Source organism: Rattus rattus, chromosome 4 (genome assembly GCF_011064425.1).
Source record: "Rattus rattus isolate New Zealand chromosome 4, Rrattus_CSIRO_v1, whole genome shotgun sequence".
Taxonomy (NCBI): Eukaryota; Metazoa; Chordata; class Mammalia; order Rodentia; family Muridae; genus Rattus; species Rattus rattus.
Window position 1 is genome coordinate 74,688,819 of NC_046157.1, and position 22,042 is coordinate 74,710,860.

At 35.5% G+C, this 22,042-nt stretch overlaps 2 protein-coding genes across 2 annotated transcripts in view; one reads left to right on the top strand and one right to left on the bottom strand.

Moving 5' to 3' along the window:
* The window catches only part of Cadm2 (cell adhesion molecule 2), a 938,204-nt gene that overhangs the window by 50,157 nt on the left and 866,005 nt on the right, over positions 1-22,042 (top strand). The window lies entirely within an intron of this gene.
* LOC116897714 (eukaryotic translation initiation factor 4E-like) lies at positions 10,286-10,809 on the bottom strand. The gene is given in 2 exon segments (XM_032899173.1): positions 10,286-10,450; positions 10,452-10,809. Coding segments are annotated over 2 exon segments (393 nt in total). The 5' UTR covers positions 10,680-10,809.

The following is a 22,042-nucleotide window of genomic DNA, read 5'->3' on the forward strand; positions in this document are numbered from 1 at the left end:
TTTTTTTTTCTTTATTAACTTGAGTATTTCTTATTTACATTTCGATTGTTATTCCCGTTCCTGGTTTCCGGGCCAACATCCCCCTAACCCCTCTCCCTCCACTTCTATATGAGTGTTCCCCTCCCCATCCTCCTCCCATTACCATCTTACCCCCAACAATCACGTTCACTGGGGGGTCAGTCTTAGCAGGACTAAGGGCTTTCCCTTCCACTGGTGCTCTTACTAGGCTATTCATTGCTACCTATGAGGTTGGAGCCCAGGGTCAGTCCATGTATAGTTTTTGGGTAGTGGCTTAGTCCCTGGAAGCTCTGGTTGGTTGGCATTGTTGTTCATCTGGGGTCTCAAGCCCCTTCAAGCTCTTCCAGTCCTTTCTCTGATTCCTTCAACGGGAGTCCCGTTCTCAGTTCAATAGTTTAATGATGACCTTCGCCTATGTATTTGCTGTATTCTGGCTGTGTCTCTCAGGAGAGATCTACATCCAGCTCCTGTCGGCCTGTACTTCTTTGCTTCATCCATCTTGTCTAATTGTGTGGCTGTATATGTATGGGCCACATGTGGGGCAGGCTCTGAATGGGTGTTCCTTCTGCCTCTGTTCTAAACTTTGCCTCCCTATTCCCTGCCAAGGGTATTCTTGTTCCCCTTTAAAAGAAGGAGTGAAGCATTCACATTTTGGTCATCCTTCTTGAGTTTCATGTGTTCTGTGCATCTAGGGCAATTCAAGCATTTGGGCTAATAGCCACTTATCAATGAGTGCATACCATATAGCAGCCTTATTTATAATAGCCAGAAGTTGGAAAGAACCCAGCCGCTGAATTTTAAGGTCAAAATTGATGAATTTTTTATTGACAGCCTACTATATTGATATTATTCAGAAACTAAAATAAAATAGCATTCATACATTTTTTATCCTTTATTTAATTCATATAAGTATACCTCTGTACTGGATATCTTCATAAATATTGTTCAGAATTTAAAATGCTTATTCAAACTGAGTATTAGTATCTACTCCTGTGCATAGATAATGAAACTTATCTATTATAGCATTACATCCTATTTCCTCAAGAAAGTTATTATAATATTAAATTTTATATTATATCAAGTAATATAAAAATATCAATGTAAATCCACTACTGAAACAAGAAAATTTAAATCCATACAAACTCAGGAAGAATTCCACTTTGCTTATTCACAAAAAACTATGCTATAGTCCGTTTAACTATTAACAGTTTAATTCAGTTGGCAGTAACTTTTCTCCGTAAAGGGAAGGATGGAACCTATTTCAGAATCGTAAACTAGAAAAATTCTTGGACTTGGGTAATTCTTTTACTCTGCTCTTGTATTTTGCAGGAAGAATGATGCATAAACAAACGGTTTAGAAGGTCTGCTCATTAAGGCAAAACTCCAAAACTCAATATTTCAAAATCGACCTTTTATAGAGCCATACAGAAATTACAATATATTTCTACAAATAAAATCCTACTATTCAAAGAATGTGTTTTGATTTGTCTATGCAGAAGTTGGCAATGTGAACGCATTCTGAGACGTATGCACAGAGATCAGCAACCTCAAGAAAACAATGCAATGTGTAAAACAAACAAACAATCACATACAGAAAGGAACACACTCTGTACCACTCTTCTATATGTCACTAGACCACACGGTTCATTTCTATTTTGATTCATGCAATACTAGGGTCTTTCAAGAATTCCTAAGGCCAACTGGGACTTCCTACAGATACCCACTGTATGAACCGTTAATGAGTACTAACATGGGAATACAATATATATCCATGAACCTGGTGCCAGTAGCTGCTATGACTGTTTCTCTTGTTTCTGCAGGGAGACATGGACAGTAGGCAGACTCACAGGAGCATATTAAGATGGGGCTAGTTCTCAATTTAGGAGTAATAGGAGGATGCTGACATTGAACACACTTAGACATATACTTGCCAGCATTATCACCAATAATAGTGAATACAAAGAAGTGTATATAAGAGATAATACACGAAGGAAGATAGACATTAAAGCATGCAAGACAGAACGATTTCTGGAGCAATACATCTGATATAGGATGTCATCATTAAAGGTCTCCCCTCACAGCTCAGGGGACTTTGCAGAAGAGGAGGCAGACAGATTCTAAGAGCAAGTAAAGAGGAGGCCCACCCAGGCCGTCCTTGTCTGTAGTGTGGCTTCTGATCTTTCAAGGGGGCAACTTCAAGAGAAAATAGGACTCATGCTCATGTGAACTTGCAGAGACTGTGGTAGCATGCATGGACCTCCACAGGTTCAAGCCAGACTGGATCTCAGTGCTGAGTCAGCGAACTGGATGGACGCTGTCTCCCAGCCCTAACCAGGAAGCTACCTGCAATGGACACCTGCTTGCAAAGGAAGAATTAATTTCTACAACAGAGTCTCACTGGGCACATTAACAGTACATCCCTCGCACAGCAGTAGAAGGCTACTTTTGTCTCATGCTGCTTCGTTTGGGCAATTCCCGTCATAGTGTTCATTTACTAGTGTATATGTTTTCCACTTTTGTGTTTTCATATTTGTGCATGTGTTTCATGTGCTTTGTCTTCCTCTGTTATTATGTTGTTTGTTTTGTTAGCTTTACCTGTTTCTTTGCTTTCAGAGAAAAAGGAAAGGCATGAAATTGTTTGGATGGGGAGGTGGGAAGGACCAGAAAGGAGTGGAAGAAAGGAAACTATGGTCAGAATATATTGTAGCAAAAAAATTGTGAAAATAAAAGAAAAAAATCTACAAGTGAATTTGATAGTTCTGCTTAGGCCACAGGTAAAGAAGAGTCACATGTCCTGATTTTCCTTTCCAGGACGACAATTCTGTAAATGAGTAGCATTGATAATTCAGTTGTTTCTGTGTCAAGAAAGTTTACCTTATCTAGTCCAGGATCGCTGTCAGCTCATGTTGCTCCTGCACCGGCATTTCAATAGCTAAACGTGTAGGCATGCATCATCAAGCCTGAGTCTGAATAACTGTCACTCTAATGGTAAAAGAATAGTGAGAGAAGAAGAATTATAAAGAGAGTAATAGAAAGCTTTCTAAAAATGGAAATTTATGTAAATGATGTTAACACATTTTACAATGTTAAGTAATGTGTAGAAACTATCAATAGAGAAGATAATCCCAGTATATCACCACATGACAACTCCAGTGACTTTCACCCTCTCAAGAACATATTATGAACCATTAAGATAATACAAATAGATAACAGGACAGCAAGAAAATTGAGATCTAATCACACAGTAACTACAATAATTAGTATGCATGATCCAAGAATATCTAAAACTCTTATGGTATTGTGCTCAAGTGCCACCCTTATAAAATTAATAGAATTTCTTAGCTAGACTCCATTATTCTTCGTATTTAGAACTAAGAGCTTGCCTACCTTCAATATTCTCTGATCTGTCATTGAGGTTGGAGCAGAAATAAAATAATTTTGTAATTATTGATTGCACACATTTTAGAATCCTACTAATCATTGTCATTTGACCTGCCTTTAAGATTTCTCTCCCTCTCTCTCTCTCTCTCTCTCTCTCTCTCTCTCTCTCTCTCTGTCTCTCTCAAAGCATCATTTCCGAGTTTCACTTAAAATTATTTCTCACATCATAGCTTGTCCTTAAGGATTATCACATATGTGTTGGGGAAATGGCACTTTTTCCTTCTCTTAATGTAGTTAGAATACATATTTCAGAAGGTATTGAGGGAGTACCTTTTTTCATAGTTTTCACAATATCCCCAAATCACTATGATAAATTTTGACACTCTGACTTGAGTCCTTTTTCCACTTTCACTTTGGCTTGACTATTTACCATAATTTATAAAATATATCTTGTTATTTCTCTTCATACTCCTGCACCACTTAGCAGGATGTTTTCTTTAAAAGAGGCAGTGTAATTAGTTTACTTTTTTTTACATATAGTATTTCATCATGTTTTCCACTCCTCTCTTTCAAGATCCTCTGCGAGTCCCTACACACCAACTTCCTGTTTATTTTCTCTCTCCAAAATAAAAGACAATAGAATAAAAGGAGAAAAGAAAATCAGAACAACCAAGCTGAAACAAAAGTCCAAACTAGTCAAAATAAAAAATGTACAAAAACCATTAAGTCTGTTTTGGATGGAGCAATTCCTCCTGTGCATGGAACCTTCTCTAGAATGTACTTGTTATACCCCAGGGACAATCTTCCTTATCCCAGCAGGTATCAGTTGCAAGAAGTGTCTTGCTAGGGATGGTACTTGTGTCTCTTTTCCCCTCCACATGTGAGCAATATATTTATTATTATTACTATTACTATTACTATTATTATCAATATCATTATTATTATTATTTAGGTATCATGTGCATTTTTCCGTGATTGATGTCTCCTAAGTAATGCTCGCTCTCTCTCTCTCTCTCTCTCTCTCTCTCTCTCTCTCTCTCTCTCTCTCTCTCTTTCTCTCTCTCTCTTTCACACACACACACACACACACACACACATACACACACATACACACACCATTCTTCTTCTACACAAACTTTTACTGACAAAGTAAAAAATCTGAGTAAACTTATTTCGTGCAAAATAACATATGGTAATAGAATAATTCTTTAGTTTCATAAGAATAATAAACACAACAATTATTCATAAGCTATATAACTTTGTGACTTATTTTTAAATTAACATAGGCAATAAAATAGAAAATGTAAATACATTTGTTTAACAAAGAGTCCGTAGAATTTAGCAATCATCTGGGCATCAGAAAAGTAACAGGCAAGTTTGAAAATGAAAGTATCATGGGTTCTTGAGCATGCTGTTTCTAGGAGGATATACACTGCTTATGCAATCGATTTAAATCTGGGTTTTGATCCTACTGAGTAGATCCATCCAGTCCCTAAAGTACACAGAACAATTTCTCACTTTTTGCTTGATATTTTAAAGGATAAATAAAATAATTTTTAGCTTAAATTTAGGTACTTTAGATGCAACTTATTAAGATATTCAATATGGGCACCTATATCTTTGCTACAGTCAATTTTAAAGCTAAAGGTATCTGTTGAGTTTGTTGGAATTTGCTTCTGACAACACTCATAATGTGTTTCTTGAAATGAACTTGTGTTATTTTTCAGATTTATTTAAAATGTTCAATTCTATTAATTTTTTTCCTTTCTTTTCTGGCATTTAAATGTTTCATAAGCACTGCATTTCCAAGATAGCTTACCATCTATTTATAAATATTTATTTGATCATCATAAATTTTTATATGTATAACATTTCTTAAAAAATTTACTTTCTCTAGTATGAAATATTGCATATTTTTTAGCATGTATAAGAATATATACTTACATATTTCCTATCTCTACAACATGCAAGAAATCTGTCTACTTTTTAAACTAAATTTTGAGTTAACATAAAAATTGTGCATATTTAAATATTTCATGCAGACAATATAGAATACTTTAGACAGTTCATATATGTGGACATAGAATATGAACGAATATAAAAGACTTGACTTTCTTCTAATAAAAATATTCCAGATTTGTAAAATGAAGGTAATATTATGGTTATCAAGTTTTTTTGGAATTTATTTTTACATTATTTAGATTATAAGGCATCTGATATTGACCTTAATAAATATGACTAATAAAGTCACAATATAAAAGCATCAGTAAGACATGTAGAACAAATTGTGCTGCTCAAGACTATAAATATATATTATTGCATATATGATGAATCATGATATATATTTGTGTATATATATACATATGTATATATATATAGGTTTATGTTGTTTGCTAAGAATTACAATACTTTTAGAGATATGTAAACAAGGCATGACTATCAGTACATCAGAATTCCCATTTAATTTCCCAACAATTGTTTAAAAAATATTGTCTTTGTTCAATGATTGATTTATAACTCACTTGTTGGTAACCAATTTTAAAAACTTTGTGGTCAAACTTAACTGAGAATTACTGTGGCCTCCAGTGGAAAGGGAAGAAGGACCATGACGCAATGGAGGAAAACTTCTATAGTCTCCTTTTCGCCTGGAACTATTACACACACTGAGTTCAAGAAACAAAAGGGAAATCTGGAGATAATAATTCCTTCCATTTTTATTGATGAGCCAGATGCTGTCCTGCAATGACCGGCTGTCATCACTTTTATATTCCACATGATCATCTAGAGCCCCGAATGTACCTGGCATTCTCATTTTGAGAACTACTAGAACAAATGTAATCAAGGCTTAAGATATCATGGGTTATGTATAGTATACACTAAGTAGTTACAGTTTTAGATAGAAACACAGGATATAAATACACAAACATTATCTTTAGAAAGTACAAAATTTGCTCAGTTGTTGCTATACAAAGTTGATGGATTTATTGACAGCTCACATGACGCCACGAGTGTGTTTGGGAGAAAGAACTGTGAGAAGACTCCATTTATTCAACTGAGATAAGCATCAAAACAAAGTTACAAAGACTTTGTTGGGTTACTTCAAGCAAGTGAGTCTTCAAATGTTCTGCAACAGCGAGGGAGAAAACACATTTATTGATTGAAGACCAAACTCCTAAAGAACGATTAAGGTTTTCTGAGGATAAAGTAGATAGTTCCATGTTGAGAGTGCAAAGAGTTAAGGCACTCTATAGTATATTTGTGGAATTCTAAATTGTCTCACATCAGAAATTAAGAGTACTGTATCCTAAAACTCTAGAGAGTATTGAGGATTATGTCACATGATAGCTTGAAGAGTTACAACATTTTGTGGAAGATCTGGGAATACATCTAGAACAGGATGACAGCAACACACACTTGAGTGTGACTAACTTCACATATTTGCACCTCACATGAATGCCTATTCATATGTACATCAAGAAATGCTTACAAAAGCAGAACCAACAATTTAGAGTACAGAATGAGTAAGGATAAAAATGTAGGAAATTAGAAAATAAACAAGAGCTCCTGGAGAGACTTTAATGAATTATCTTCCAGGGCTGTCTAGGACCTGAATTTAGGTTAAAGACACCAAATAGTCGACTGTACCATTTCAAGGAATAAATTATCTGTAACATACCTTAAAGAAACTTTAAGAAAAATCAGGTGATTTGAATTTTCTAAATGGAAGTTTAAAAGAATATAATTTTTAGAAAACTGAACAATATTAATCTAAACAGAAAATACAAGTGATGGGATGTAAAGATTTGATGGAGGTAGAGTGCACAGGACTGGATTGAAGGAGAGATTTCTGGTGAGTAAATGAATTATGGGCATTACATCCCTCTTGAAGCAATGGAAAATGGAAACTGTGCCAACCAGGGGAGAATATGGAGAAGATTTTAACACCAAGGTTTGAATATTTTTTGAGGTTGCCAAATATGGGAGAAACATATTTGACAATACTCTGTTAACTTAGAGTGTGAGGTCAAGGTTGTGATCTATGAGGCAGTATATTGTACTTTTTTCTTTTATCCTCATGCTTAAAGAAATGTTTCCCAAGTTAAGTTCCCATTTCAGCTATAGGAGAAAATAACTTTTATCCGGATGTAATTTTGCTAAATGTTAATTTTTAAACACCAAGTCTCAGTTCTATATTTTTCTTGCTTCATTTTTACAACATCCTGCCAAACAAGTTTTCATATAGCATTTCTCGCCTTGTCTTGATTTTAAAACTTATTATTACCACTATAACATTTTTCAAAAAAGTTATGAATATAATGAAGTTCTTTATGAAGTAAACCTGTTAACACTCAGACTTTCCCCCATGATATGACAGAGAGACTATTAGATTACTTGAGATTTGTGTTATTGTAAACACAATTTAAGTTCAGTGATAAACAGAGAACTATAATTAGCAATGCAATAACTCTTAAAGACCAAGAACCTGAAAATTATGAGAAGTTCATTGTTTTTTAGAAAACATTTGTTTAATTACATTTCTCTTTCTTGTATAAAGAAATGTTGTTTTCTAGAATAGTAGCATGCAATTTGGCCTTGTAACACATTTCTTTTTTTTTTTAATTAAAAAAGCTAAACAAAGATGTTCATTTTAATAAAATAAATAAAAATATAATTTTTGACAGAAAAATATTTGAATTACAATATGATTAACTCATATGTCCCTCCTTATTCTCTTTCAAATGCATGACTTCTCTTTAACTCTTGTTACATAAATACAACCTTCTTAGTCTACTTTATGTATATGTTTCTGAGGATGAACAAATGAGTATTTAGAATAGGAAAGTAAATTGACATATTCTTCTCTGGGAAGATTATTCCTTTTGCTCTCAGCATTCATTAGTTGCTTGTAGTTCTTTCGGTAACGTCGAGTCCTCTGAACTTTCCCTCATCCCCTTTCCAGTGTCTAATTTGACCTCCTTGCTCAGCTCGTGTTTAGGCAGCCGTGCTAGTGAGAATCTATATGGAGCTTCTGAAATCCGTAGGGAACACAGTCTCACAGCACATTTGCTACTCCTCTGGCTCCTACAATATTCCCCCTTCTCCACAATGATGCATGCACCCCAGGTTCCAAAAGCATCACAGATGTATCAGTTGAGACTCAGCTCCACAACTCTGACTTTGGTTGATTGCTATTTTCTGTACTGGTCTCTACCTGCTGAAAATTTCCCAGTTTTGTTGATGATTTCCCAGTTTTGTTGATAATGCTCTCTAAGAGCCAGAGACTATCTAAGGAAAAAAAAACAAGCAGGAGATATGAGAAGATGCCTTCTTTTGGTCATGGCTGTCTGAAAAGACTATGAAAATATTACAGTTAGTTGGTATTGACCTTGGTTTCCGCCAAGATAATGAAAGTCAGGTCACTTTTGCTGAAGAATCATGTATTTTATACCAAGGACCCAGATACCTCTAAACGTGAACTGAAATGAAAAGTCTCCGTCCTAAGGTCCAGCTTCTATGACATTATACAAGCTTCTCAAGGAGAAAAGCAGCCCACAGTCCTACCCAAGTATGAGGCCTAAGAACCACACCATGATCACTAGGGTGCATGTATCCTGAGGATATTGTAGTGGCACACATAACTTAGTTATAACTAACGGGTGTCTAACAAGAGAAAAATCACATCTTTCACTGGAAAGCTAGCTAATTAGACAGGACTAGTGAAGTCCTAGATCTTGGTGTTGACCCTCTCACTTCCACTTTACCAAAATGGCATAATCCTTAAGTACATTACAAGTATTTCTCCTTATACCCACAGATATGTATATTCTTTTCTCTTCATCAATAAAAGACTTAATAGAATAAGTTAAGGTATAGTCAGTGAATGTTCTGGAATAATTGATTATAGGATAATCATTATCAGGTTTTGTAATTTCCCAATAATTTTTTTCACTGTACACATTTTATTTACAGTTTTGTACACGGTCTTAATATGGATGGGACCGCTTTTCTACTTGAGCCATTGTAACCAAAGCAAAATAACCTAAGTAATACGAAGTGCTAAAGTACAGCATAAAGATACAAAAGCAGACAGCTAATTCTAGTTAGGAATGTAATTATGGTGTTACATTTTTATAGTCCACAATTAGGTTTAGGGATCACACAGACATAGATCACTGATTTGAATGAAATGCATAAATTTGTAGCAAAGCTTTGTAGTTACAAAAAACAAAAAAATTACCAAAAGAATGCACAAATGTAATCTTTATTCCACCTTTCTGTCATATTCCTGGATCTTTTACCAATGTTACATGAGGAAAAAAACAAAAGCAAAACAAATGAAAAACTGAAATCAGAATCACTAATGTTATCAAGGAGGGAAGCAAATAAATTAACATCTAGCAGCCATCAGCAAGAGGACAGCAAGAACGATGCTGTGACAGGAAACAGAAGGTTGCTAGAAAGCTACACTCAGACTCTCACACCAGCAAATCTGCTCCTGCGTGGGGTGGAACAAACCCAGATCTTCTCCTGCTAAGGTGATAGAAATGCACGGTCTTTTTCGAATACTGTGGAAAGGCAAGTGTGTGTTGTGGTAATTCTGCCTGGCTGTTACAGAGCGGGCCAGGAACACATCTGTGGGTTCTGGGGTGGCGTATACTGTAATTCTTTGATTGGGATAGTGGACACACTAGCAAAAATTGGGGTGGGGAGGAGAATGAACACAGAAGTACAAGACAAAGGCGAATGAGACTTCCCTTATATCTTAGCAACACTTGGATGGAATCAGCTTCAGTGCAGTCCACTCTGCCTTGATGAGGCTTGGGTTCAGCTCCCAATCTCGATTGCGTGACGCAGTCTCCTGTGAGAATACTCAGAAGGTGTCTTCTTAAACAACAAACCTATTTTTAGTGGTGGAGCTGCTCTTTGTAGCTGTGTCTGCGTGGGACTGATAACCAATCACTATCTTCGGAGGAAGTCCTAACCTTTCCTCATATACCCTCCCTACGTGCGGGACTGCATCTCTGTTTTCATATTCAGTCATCCATACTGAATATGTTGTCAGCTCTAACACTGACAACAGCTCCACACACGTCATCACTGTAGTCATCAAAAGATTCTCCAATAAGGCACAGCAGTGTCTCTAGCCAAAAGCGATCGAGGTCACTTCGTCTCTGCTGCTTGTTCAATGTAATTAGCCATCGTCCTCCCCGTTTGTTTTTCTCATCTTCCCACATAGTCTCAATACCGTCCTTAAAAAGTGAGTAGTCACAGCCAGACATTAAATTACTAGACAACTGGATATGGTTGTGTAGAGCCCAAAAGTCTTCAACATTATCAAAACTTAGAGATCAATCGAAGGTTTGCTTGCCAAGTTTTGCTTTTATCATTTTTAAAAAACCAGTGTGCCCACCTGTTCTGCAGAGGGTGTTTAATATACTGCTCTGGGCTAGCAACCTCCTGATCAGACTCTGGTTTTTCCTCTTCTGCAGGTGGGGGATTAGTGGTAGGGGTGGTTTCCGGTTCCGCAGTCGACACTTTAGGTCGATCTGATCCCCAAAAAAATTTTGAGTTGGATAATAGCAGGCACTATTACTAAAAGTCTTGCTGCCTGGTCTGTCTGCATTTGTTGCTTCGCATTGCAGTCAAGGTGTTTTGTGTCCGGCATACACACATGGTGGACAGTTTAAAAAGGAAACAAACCTTAGTGTGCGTTCATGGGTATTTCACATTGCATGTCAAACTTACTAGGTTTAGCATGCATCTACGTGCGTATTAGTAAAGGGGCTCCTCACAATGATAAAGAAGTTACTTCTTGACTGATAAGTGGAAGAAGGACCTAAACAAATGGGTAATGCTAATTCTCATGATTCTAGTTTTTCCTTTCATGGACTGCTCGTGGTATCGTACCCTTTCGTAGGTTCCAAGTGTGCTAATCAGACTTGCACCATCCACAGATTACATTTGCATCCACCCATAATTTTTAAGTTCTGATTTTTATTTCAATTAATATGTGTTAATTGCTGCAATGAACAGCTTCTATGTATCGGCAATTTAATGTGGGGAAGTTAATTTTCACTCATTTCTCAGGCTGGAGAGATATGGAAAGCTTTCCTTTCTGAGGTCATTTGGGATACCAGACTACCTTCAGCTCTTTTAGTGACCCTGTACTTTTAGGAGTCCTATTGCCCAGGTTGACCAGTACTAGATGAGAAGAGTAGTGGAAAAATGTATAGCGGTTTCTTAAGTACAGAGCTCACATGTTAACATGTAATGCTACTAGCCAGGAAATGTTACAGGAATCTGCTATTGCAAAAATATGCTCGACATTTAGTTTTTGATTAAAATATGGTTATGGACAAGAAGAAAAAGGCTTTTGGTTATACCTAAAAGTCCTCATTTATCATTGAAAAAATGTATCTTGGGAAACTATTGAAACCTGGGCAACACGGGAAATTTGGTCACTCTGACATTGTCTATTATCGACACCACAATATGGAATGCCTGCTTTGTGAATATATGTTCGCTGTCTTATTAGGGAAACAAGTCTGGGAACACTAAGCCAAAACATTATACATTCAGTACAATTCAAACTTAAAAGCATAGAACCCACTGCTATAAAATTTGACAATAATAAATGGCCAAGAGTGAGACATGGCAATTATAGAATATTACTAAGAATAAAATGTTGTAAAGTAAGTAGAATATTCCATTTGTAGTTTTAGAACTTGAGGTAGAGAAATATTAAATGTCATGTCCAAGTTCACATTGTGATAGAAAGCAGGCAAGATTTTTGTAAAGACACGGATCCTAGGCAGTTGCCCTCACATCACTGATCTTGTGTGATGGGTTTACATGTACAGGAGGTTTACATGTAAGCATATCTGCAAACAAATGTCTTCATGTAATAATGTAAAGACAGCAATGTGGTGTAAGGGTATGTAGAAGAAATTGTCTTCAAAGAAAACTATAGCAGATTTGGCAAAACATTGTGCTTTAAAAAATGACTTATTTTTTTCATAGTGTTGGCTGGAATGAGTCCAATTACTTTGCTAGTTGGACAGTCTTCACACTGTGCTGTGATTTAAATGAGATGAATTCTGAGTGTTTGTTGGAAATCTAAGGGTAAGGGAGCCACTCTCCTCACACTTTGCTAAGTTTAGCTGGTCATTGCTTCACTTGGATAATAAAAACCATAAGCAGGAAAGTGTAGGTAGTATTTTAGGAAACACGTTGAAATAAATCAAGGGGAAAAAAAAAGAGTGTCATAAGGGTGTAAACACTGTAAGTTATTAGGGATTAACCTGGAGTTTCCTCCTTTCCATAACTCAGCATATTCTATATTCATAACATTTTAAGTATCTTCTTCGATGTTAAAGTTCTCAATGTAAGTACTGACATCTTAGTTAGTAGATTATCTTTTCCTTTTTTAAAAAAGCTCTTGAGATTATAATAAAATCTGGCCTTTCCTCTTTCTGAAACCTCCCATATTCTCTTCACTTCTCTCTTTAACTTTCAGGGAATTTCATTTTAACCTTGTGCATAGTTTTTATTCATTTAACTTTGTGCATATATGTATATACATGTGAATTCCTAAATATAACGTGTTCAATCTGTATAATGCTAATCATATGTATGTTTTTGGAGTGACCACTTGATTACTGGATAACCAGTTGATGAGCTCATCCCAGAAGAGGGCTGTCCTAATTTGAGCATCCTTTAGTTGTCAGTAGTCATTGTGCAGATCTCTTGTGCTTTTCGCCATCCACTTCAGAATGTCTACTGCTGTTGTCTTTGCTTGAGAGGAGCATAACACACTTGGAGCAACATGGATCCTCATATGAGGACTGATGCAGTTTCACAAGTAACGTTTTTATAACGCTGCTAACTTTCATGCCATTAAAGTACTGAAGAGGAGAGGAAAAAGGACATAAGAAAATGTCCTTAGGACCAAAAGCTTATTAATATCGCAGGACAACATAAAGGCTGGTTGGCCTGGGACCTAGGAAAAGTATCATGATACTGTAATCACCTTAATAGTTTTCACATTATTTCAAACTCCCCATATGTTTTCCAAGATTCCTTATATGTAAATGTTCTGAACAGCACTGTCTTTATCACACACATTAGTTCTGATTCTTTACTGAGTGTTCTTGGCATGAGCACCAGCACATGTATGCTACTGCATTTTGTTGTTTAAGATTTATTTATTTATTTAATGTGTGTGAGTACACTGTCGCTCTCTTCAGGCACACCAGAAGAGGGCATCAGATTGTATTACAGATTGTAAGAAAGCCACGTTGCTGGGAACTCAGACCTCTGGAAGAACAGTCAGTTTTCTTAACCTCTGAGCCATCTCTCCAGCCCAATGCCACTACTTTCACATTGGGTTATATTCTTCACATTTGCCCTTCCCTGAAGCAAGGTCTCTATGTCACCACTTCATATGTGAGGAACCTTCTAAATTACATTCTAAATCTTGATACACATTGCTGAAGTTGTTGTATTATATGTGTGCGTGTATGCATATATATACATATATATGTGTGTGTGTATATATATATACATATATAGACATGTAAAATTCATGAGCATGTGCACTTGTGTGCAGAGGCCAGAGGCTGCTGTCATGTTCCCAATAATTCATGGTTGTCTCATTTTAGTCATTAGTAGTGGTGACCTGAATTTCTATCCTCATACTTACCGGTTGATCTATCTTGTTGGACAAGCCCTTAATATTGTCATAATTAGAACATTGAAAAAGTCTCAAAACTGCTTCATTGTTACATTTTATAAATTCTCATGTTGCATAAACCAGTTCAAACCTAAAGTCCTTCAATAAAATATGCGCCTGTATATTACCTAAAATTTATATTTTAATCTCTTCCATAAAATTAACATTTTAATCTCTAAAATTAAAAAGTCCCTGGTTGGTGGCTCAGTGTCTGAGAGATATCAGGGGTCCAGGTTAATTGAAACTGCTGGTCCTCCTACAGGGTCGCCCTCCTCCTCTGCTTCTTCTCTTTCCCTTAATTCAACCAGAGGGGTCAGCAGCTTCTGTCCATTGATTGGGTATAAATATCCGCATCTGACTCTTTCAGCTGCTTGTTGGGTCTTGGGGGTAGGAGGTGGGGACATCATCCTGGAGACCCGGGGGGTAAGGGGTAGGATGGGACAAAGTATGGGATATGGAACAGTCAGAGGGTGGACCAGGAGGGGGATAAAGTCTGGGATGTTAAAAAAATTAATAATAAAAATAAAAATAAACTGTCCCCTGAGTTGATTGTATTTTTTTTCCCCAGAATAATTCCTAGTCTAAGCAAAATGAATTTATTCACTGAAGACAGTTTTGGCCTTAGAACTATGACAGGAAGGAGAATTACCGAACCACTAGATACGAATGTGGATCCAGTTGAGAGCGTAAGAAAAGGATATACCAGAGCTTTTACTCGGGCTTTGTTCCTGCTGCGTGATCTTTGTTGTTTTCTTCCGTATGATCCTGCTTCAGCTAGGATCTCCTGTCTATCAGCTTTCCTTATGACCCGCGAAGGAATGGGTTCCGGGCTATTATGTCTTCTAACTTATGGAGCAGGCTTTTTATTTGTGATGTCTCGGGCAGTTTTTCTTCTTTCTCTGTCCCAGAAACCCGGCTCCAGAGATTGCAGCAGTTGTTTTCCTGTGCCTGCCCCGTCACTTCTCCCGTCGCTCACTACCACTCGTACAGATTGGATTCCTAATCTCTTGAGTCGAGGAGAAAAAAAATGTCAGCCTCCCTTTCCTTCCTTTTATCAGAAATTTTAAAGATCAGGACCACCATTCTTTTCAAACCAAGAATATGAAGTATGTGTTGCTAGGGAAAATAACATTTTACAGTTTAAAACATCAAGGTGCAGCCTAGATTGACACTCCATCACAGATTAAGTGACTGTTCTAACAGAATGCACATATTACATCCCGTCTTTTCTATTTACCTTATTTAATTATTTTCCACCTAAAATTAGTGTTTTAAAAGTAGAAGATTAAGGTAGGAATAGTACAATTCTGTCTCATTCATTCATTTTCCAACTTAAGAATGTTTTCACTATCCTTAGCAGATTATTATACACAAAAGTAAGAGTGCAGAACTGACTACGCCAGTCACGTTACACACAAGCAATGTTTTCAGGTACTCTCACGGAAACAATAAGCACTGGCGGACCGTATTTTGTGAATAGTAAGTATGAAGGCAGAAAGGATATATTCACTTGTACAAGTTTCATTATTCTTAAGCATTAAGGAGTTTGATATAAAGCATTTGACTTCTCTTATCAAAAACGTAAAGACAATTTTTGTTGTAGAAGGCACAGGTATCTCATTTTTTTGTACATGTCAAGAGGCAAACCTACACAGTAATGATAACCCCTTTTAATATCTCACACCCGAACCTATATAGTACCACCCACTGTGTCTCTTTCTGTTCTCATATGGTTCTTCATATGACTCTTTCCTAAACAATACATGGTGAAGAGAAACAGAATTTAAATTCAGTTGGTTGATTTATGTAAATATTGGTTATAGAAGGTAGTATTCAAATTCCCAATGCTTGGCTTAGATTCATCTCTTTGACCTTTTTCTTTTATCATATGCTCAAGAATCTAGATAAATATAGAAATATCTGATTGTGTATTAAATGATGGAAGATTATGAGCCAATACCCATGTGTTGTATGCTCTGGTCACAATGAGATTATTTTACTCATATTTATATAAAACTATACAGGCAGAACCATAAAATTATTCTGAGATGCTGATTATATATGGATTCGTTGTGAAGCACAAGAATAAATATTGTGTTAATGAAGTTTGAGTCTTCTCTTTACACACACACACACACACACACATTATTCTTAGAAATTAATTAATTTTGCTATCATTTTAAATGAATTAAATCCCTGAATTGGAACATCTGTGTTTGAAGGTACTAATGAATAAGTATTAAGATAAATATTTAGTTAATTGATGAAGAAAGCATTGATCACTACATAATGCATCATAGGCTTATTAAGATCATCTATATGCTGTAAGATATATGGTCCTCCGTTCCCAGAAGCTATGGAAACCAGTGATTATATCAATGTATCATTACAATTTAGGCCAAACTTTCATTTTCCTGTTTAATTCCTCATTATATAATAAGCCTTGTTAAATAACATTAAAATTTAAAACAGTAGTATGCCATCCTCCAGTTTTTAGAAAGGTTAATGAAAGCTAACTGTTTGCCTGAGATCAAATGGAAGTAATTACAGCATTAATAATCCTTCCTCACTCATCCTCTTCCAAGTCCAGAGGCGCAGTGACCTGTAAAACCACGAAGTAATTTGTGTCCGACTGAAATAAAGTTCTTTCACTTTCCACTTGAGTTACTTAAAATTATGTTAGTTTATGCTCTTTGTTATCTTACTTCCACCTCTGTTCCTCAGGCTCCTGGGAGGTTCTCTGAGAACATCTGGAAGAAGTTGTTTAAAAAAAATGTTTAATTTGGAGCTTAGATATTGGGAATCGAGAGTTCATCTTGATAGATTTTCCTTTGATGAGTATGAAGTGTCCTTCCTTATCTTTTTTTTTTTTTTTTGGTAACTTTTGGTTGAAAATCAAATTGAACTTCATTCAATATTTGAATGGTTACTCCAGCTTGTTTCTTGGAAAGAGATGCTTGGAAATTTTTTTTCCAGCCTTGTACTCTGAGGTAGTGTCTGTTTTTGTCACTGAGGTGCATTTCCTGTATGCAGTGAGGTGAGGGAGGGAGGGAGGGTGGGTGGGGAAGCACCCTCACAGAAGCAGGGGGGAATTGGATAGGGGGTTTGTGGGAGGTAAACCAGGAAAGGGGATAGCATTTGAAATGTAAATAAATAAAATATCCAATATAAATGTTGCCTCAAATTTTAATTTGTCGAATAAAATGGATGTTTATTGATAAACATGAAGAGATAATGGCTAGATGGCAGATTAGAATAGAAGTTGTTGGAATAATCCGATTTGTCATATCAAGACAGCTATATTTTATTAAATACAGATATTTCTTAAACTTTAGTCATGGAAAACAACCAAATGACTTCTGGTTCTAGAAAAATAGGGTTTATTTGACTGCACTAAACTCTTAAATAAACTGAGCATGCACCCTTCTCAACTGGGCTTCATAAAGCATCGCTACACATACTAATTCAACAGCTTCAAGAAGACATTTCTCTGAACTGGACAGGATTCTGCTCCTAACTGTGTTTGTTCTGTGCCAGATGGATGAGCCTCATATCAAATGAATTTCCCAGTTCTAAGCACTTTATATCACATTTTATAAAAACCAAGAGGGATCCTATAAATCCACAATGGCAAGGGTTTTGTACTGTTGACTTAAGCTCTTCTTTTCTGGATGAAAATAGTAAGCTCCATAAAAGTAAAGTGACTTGGCTCAAAGATCTGAGGTTCTCCTGGCCACGGTTCTCACCCTGCTTCAGCTCTCTCTTCAGATAGCATTCACAGACCTCTGAAGGGCTCTGTGCTCAGGGCAATGGGCAAGTGAGGACTAAGTCCACGGCAGGGGACAACCTTCAGTCTCAGATCCTTAAGAGTCATATTAACTCAATCGTGAATAGTATAACTGCTCTCTAGCCAAGTACGTCATAGCACATTAAAATTTCTCATAAATTCCATGCAATAACAATGTAAATACTCTTGACTTCTGTCCATTGCATAAAGGTAATATCAAATGCTCCTGTACTTAGATGAATCAGTTTTATTTTATAGGCAGTGGCAGAGTTATAGAATTGGAACATATTGCTTAAATATTAATGCATTTCTACAAATGGATGCAAATAATAGAGCAATCTGCAACCTCACTTAGAGCCATTACAATGAACCTGAAACAAGTAGGTTTTGAAATATTTCATTTACTTTTCTACTCGATAGTTTATCAAATTTTGAAGTTAATCCTCCTGATAGTTTTTTTTTATTTTATCCAAATGATGGTAATTTTCTATGTATGTGATACCAAACCCCCATGATTCATTATAGTAATTTAAACTGTAAGAGGAATGGAAACCAGGCCTGGGAGAAGCATGCCTTCTGTGCATCCCAAACGGCAATGGAGCAAATGCTGTAACTGTTCTCCAAAACATCATTAATTGAATAAAGAAGTCGCCTGAGGGGAAAGGAGCAGGAAGTTTCTTATTGTAATAGCTATCAACTCTTTTGAAATATCTGCTTCGTATATCAAGTTGAAACCCTGATAGAAATAGAACTTTAGTTTCTTCATTAATCTGGGTTCTTGAAAATGGACACATTTTATGATATTGTAAATAAATGTGAATACTGTGTAAAAGATCTTGGAAACAACTCTCTACTTTTTAAAACTCACTTTTATTTTTGAGATTGAAACATAACTACATTCCCCGCAATCTGTTTATTTACTTTCCCCCACTCTCCTTAAAATCGGTGGCTTCTTGTTTTCACTAATGATTTGTATGCCTATATGAATTTACATACATTCCTAAATATGACACTATATTCCATATTATTTTACTTATGTGTATCTTTTCTGGCCAGACCTTTTGGCACTGAACAAGTAGTTGGTGTGCTTATCCTTGAGAAGGACCGCCTCTCCCGCTCCCAGCTTTCCTCTGTGGACTGTGGCTTTCTGAGCAGAGGCTTTGTGGGTAACATTTTCTGCAGTACTATTTTTCAGCGACATTAATGAGAAACTAAAGCAATTGAATTATCAGGGATTCTTCAGGGTACCTTTCTCTTAATGCATTTTTCTTCTACATGGCATCTTGATATTTAGTCATGGTGCACTTTCATTGTGCTCCCCATCTTAAAGAAGTAGGCAGATGAACAGAAATGTCATCAGAATCATTCTCATGTTATAAATATATAAGTAAGTGTTCTTTAATAACAGCCATCCTATATACATGACTTATGTAATTTAATAGTTCATACTGCGTTGTAAATTTAGTTTTGTAAGTGGAAAAAGGAGCAAAAGTATTCTAACAATTTATTTTTATTTGAAAACCAGACTATTAGAATAATAGTGAGAGTCTGTAAAGAGCTCCACGTAAAATATTTCTACTTAATCCTTAACATAAAATGTTTTTACTTAATCCTTTAATGGAACTTTTGGGACATTATATCTGCAGACTAAGCATGATAAATATGCCCATGGTTGTATATTATCAGTAGAGGTGCAGAACATCTGATGATGTTTTATCCAAATCATATTTAACTCTAATAAAAATATCAATCACAAAAGTATCTCTCTTAAATTTCAGTTTATAAAAGGGTCCTATTTTTAATATGAACATACAGAGTACATTTTCTCCTTTCAGGGTGTATTGCTATTATACAATTAAACTAATACACTATTTTAAAAGAGACCAATCTAGAGAAGCACACTAGAATTTCTAGTTGTGTGTTACTTCGTTGTAAGGAGTTCTTCTTAGAAACTCAATGGGATAGTCTCAGTTGTACATTCTCATTTTGACTTTGCAGAGTAGAAATTCCAATATAAGAAGAGTTGTGCATATGTTAAATCTGCACAATTAATAAATTATAAAAGCAGGATTTAATTTGTCAATTAAATTGACTTACTTTGTCAATATCTTTGTTCTAGTGGTCATGTAATAGATTATTATAACCTTCTCTACCAACTAATTTTCTGATTAAGGACACATTCTTACCTCATCAATTTCAAATTTTTTTTGCAAAGGCATGTGAGGCAAAATAATCACTACAGAAAATCTCTTAAAACTGTGTAACAAAATTTTATGTAATTTATGATAAAACTATTGATAACTTCAATAGTAAATGTATATTATACTAAAACCTCTAAGGAGTAAATATCTGGATTCTTTTGGGGACCCCTGTTAATAAATAGAAAATATTTGTTGATATAAAAAAATAACAATTCAGTGATATGTAACATTCATCATACACATGTGACAGCTGGTTGGGGAAGAGGTCAGAAATCTGTCTACCTGTGAACGAGTTTCAGTTTTCCTAATAACCGAATAAAACCGCAAATAATTAGGTAACAAGGTAAAATTATCTTTGTATTATTAATTTCCATTCTGGTTCCATCACATAACTGTCACATGAGGTTTTTTTTAAAAATCCAAAATATTTTCAGAATCAATAGAATGTGCATAGTTTATTGATTGTACATTCAGGTTTATTCATATAATTTATTACTTAGATTCAGCAATTTAAAAGTGCTACAGTTCCTGGATATAATTTGGCTGATGTCTTAAGCATTACTTAAGGTTTTTAGACCTTAATCTTGGTATTTTATTAAATCTAGTAGTAAAAATTGTATGGTAGAATTCATTTCCTGTCTTAAAATTATTTAAAAGGTGTTTTGAATAAAATGGTAAATATGTCTTTGTTTTCCTCGGGTTAAAATAAATTTGGCATAAAAACAGTCATTTTATTTGGTCATAGCAAATCTTGTTCCATTTATTTAGAGTTATTTATACTCAGAACTGTACTACTCCAAATAAAATTCTAAGTGTAAAATCAGACCTGTTCTTCTATGATATGGTGGGAGGACCTCCAGATATGGGCGAAGGTTCTGGTCCTTAAAGTTGTTCTCTTAAATGTTATCTACTTGATAAAATTTCAGGCCATATTCTTTTAGCTTTATTTTCTTTATTTTGCTATATTTCAATGACCTAAGAGTATACAATGAACATTTCATCTTGAAAGAAGCATAGATCAGATGTGACCAAGGCTTGTAAGGCATGAATGCCTACATCTCAGGAATGGTCAGGGAGTTCTTTCCCGCTGTATCCAGGAAACGTCATAGCTGTTTCACTGAGTTCTGTTGCTCTGTTCATCTGTAGACACTTTAGAGCTGTTCTCAGTCTTCCCATCTCACTTTGAAATATCAAAAGCTTGAAACAAAGTAGTTACAAAGAAACTTCTTTGAAAAGTTTCTGTTTCTCTGGGAGTAAATCTATGCTTGGAAAATGTAAATTCAGACTAATTTTTATAAAAATATTTCAATGAAGCCTTCATTCTTTATCTTCCTTTGTTGTTGTTTGTTTTTTGTTTTTGTTTTTATTTTTGCACTGAAGAGCTGATAAAGCTGATGTATGGATGCTATTTCTTTACTTCTCAAAACTGAGTTCTTACTTGCAAAGAGCTAAGGAATTTTAGTAAAATAGAACTCAAGTTGTTAACATTCAGTGACATAAATGTTTATTCTATTTGTTGCCTCAAGCAAGGGACAGTGTCATTTGTAGCACTTGTGTGTTTTAGATCTATCTATCTATCTATCTATCTATCTATCTATCTATCTATCTATCTATCTACCTACCTATCTATCTATCTACCTATCTATCTATCTACCTATCTACTATCTATCTACCTATCTACCTACCTACTATCTATATACTATCTATCTATCTATCTATCTATCTATCTATCTATCTATCTATTTATCCACCTATCTATCTATCTATCTATCTATCTGGCTCTATCTCTCATTCTATCTCTCTGATTCTTTTTCTCTCATCTCTCAGTCTCCACTCACTTTCGTCCTGTGGTCCATGTGTGAGTCTTGCTTATTCCAGTGTATACTCTTTCAAAGGAAAGCAAAAGACTCAGGGCGTCTTCCT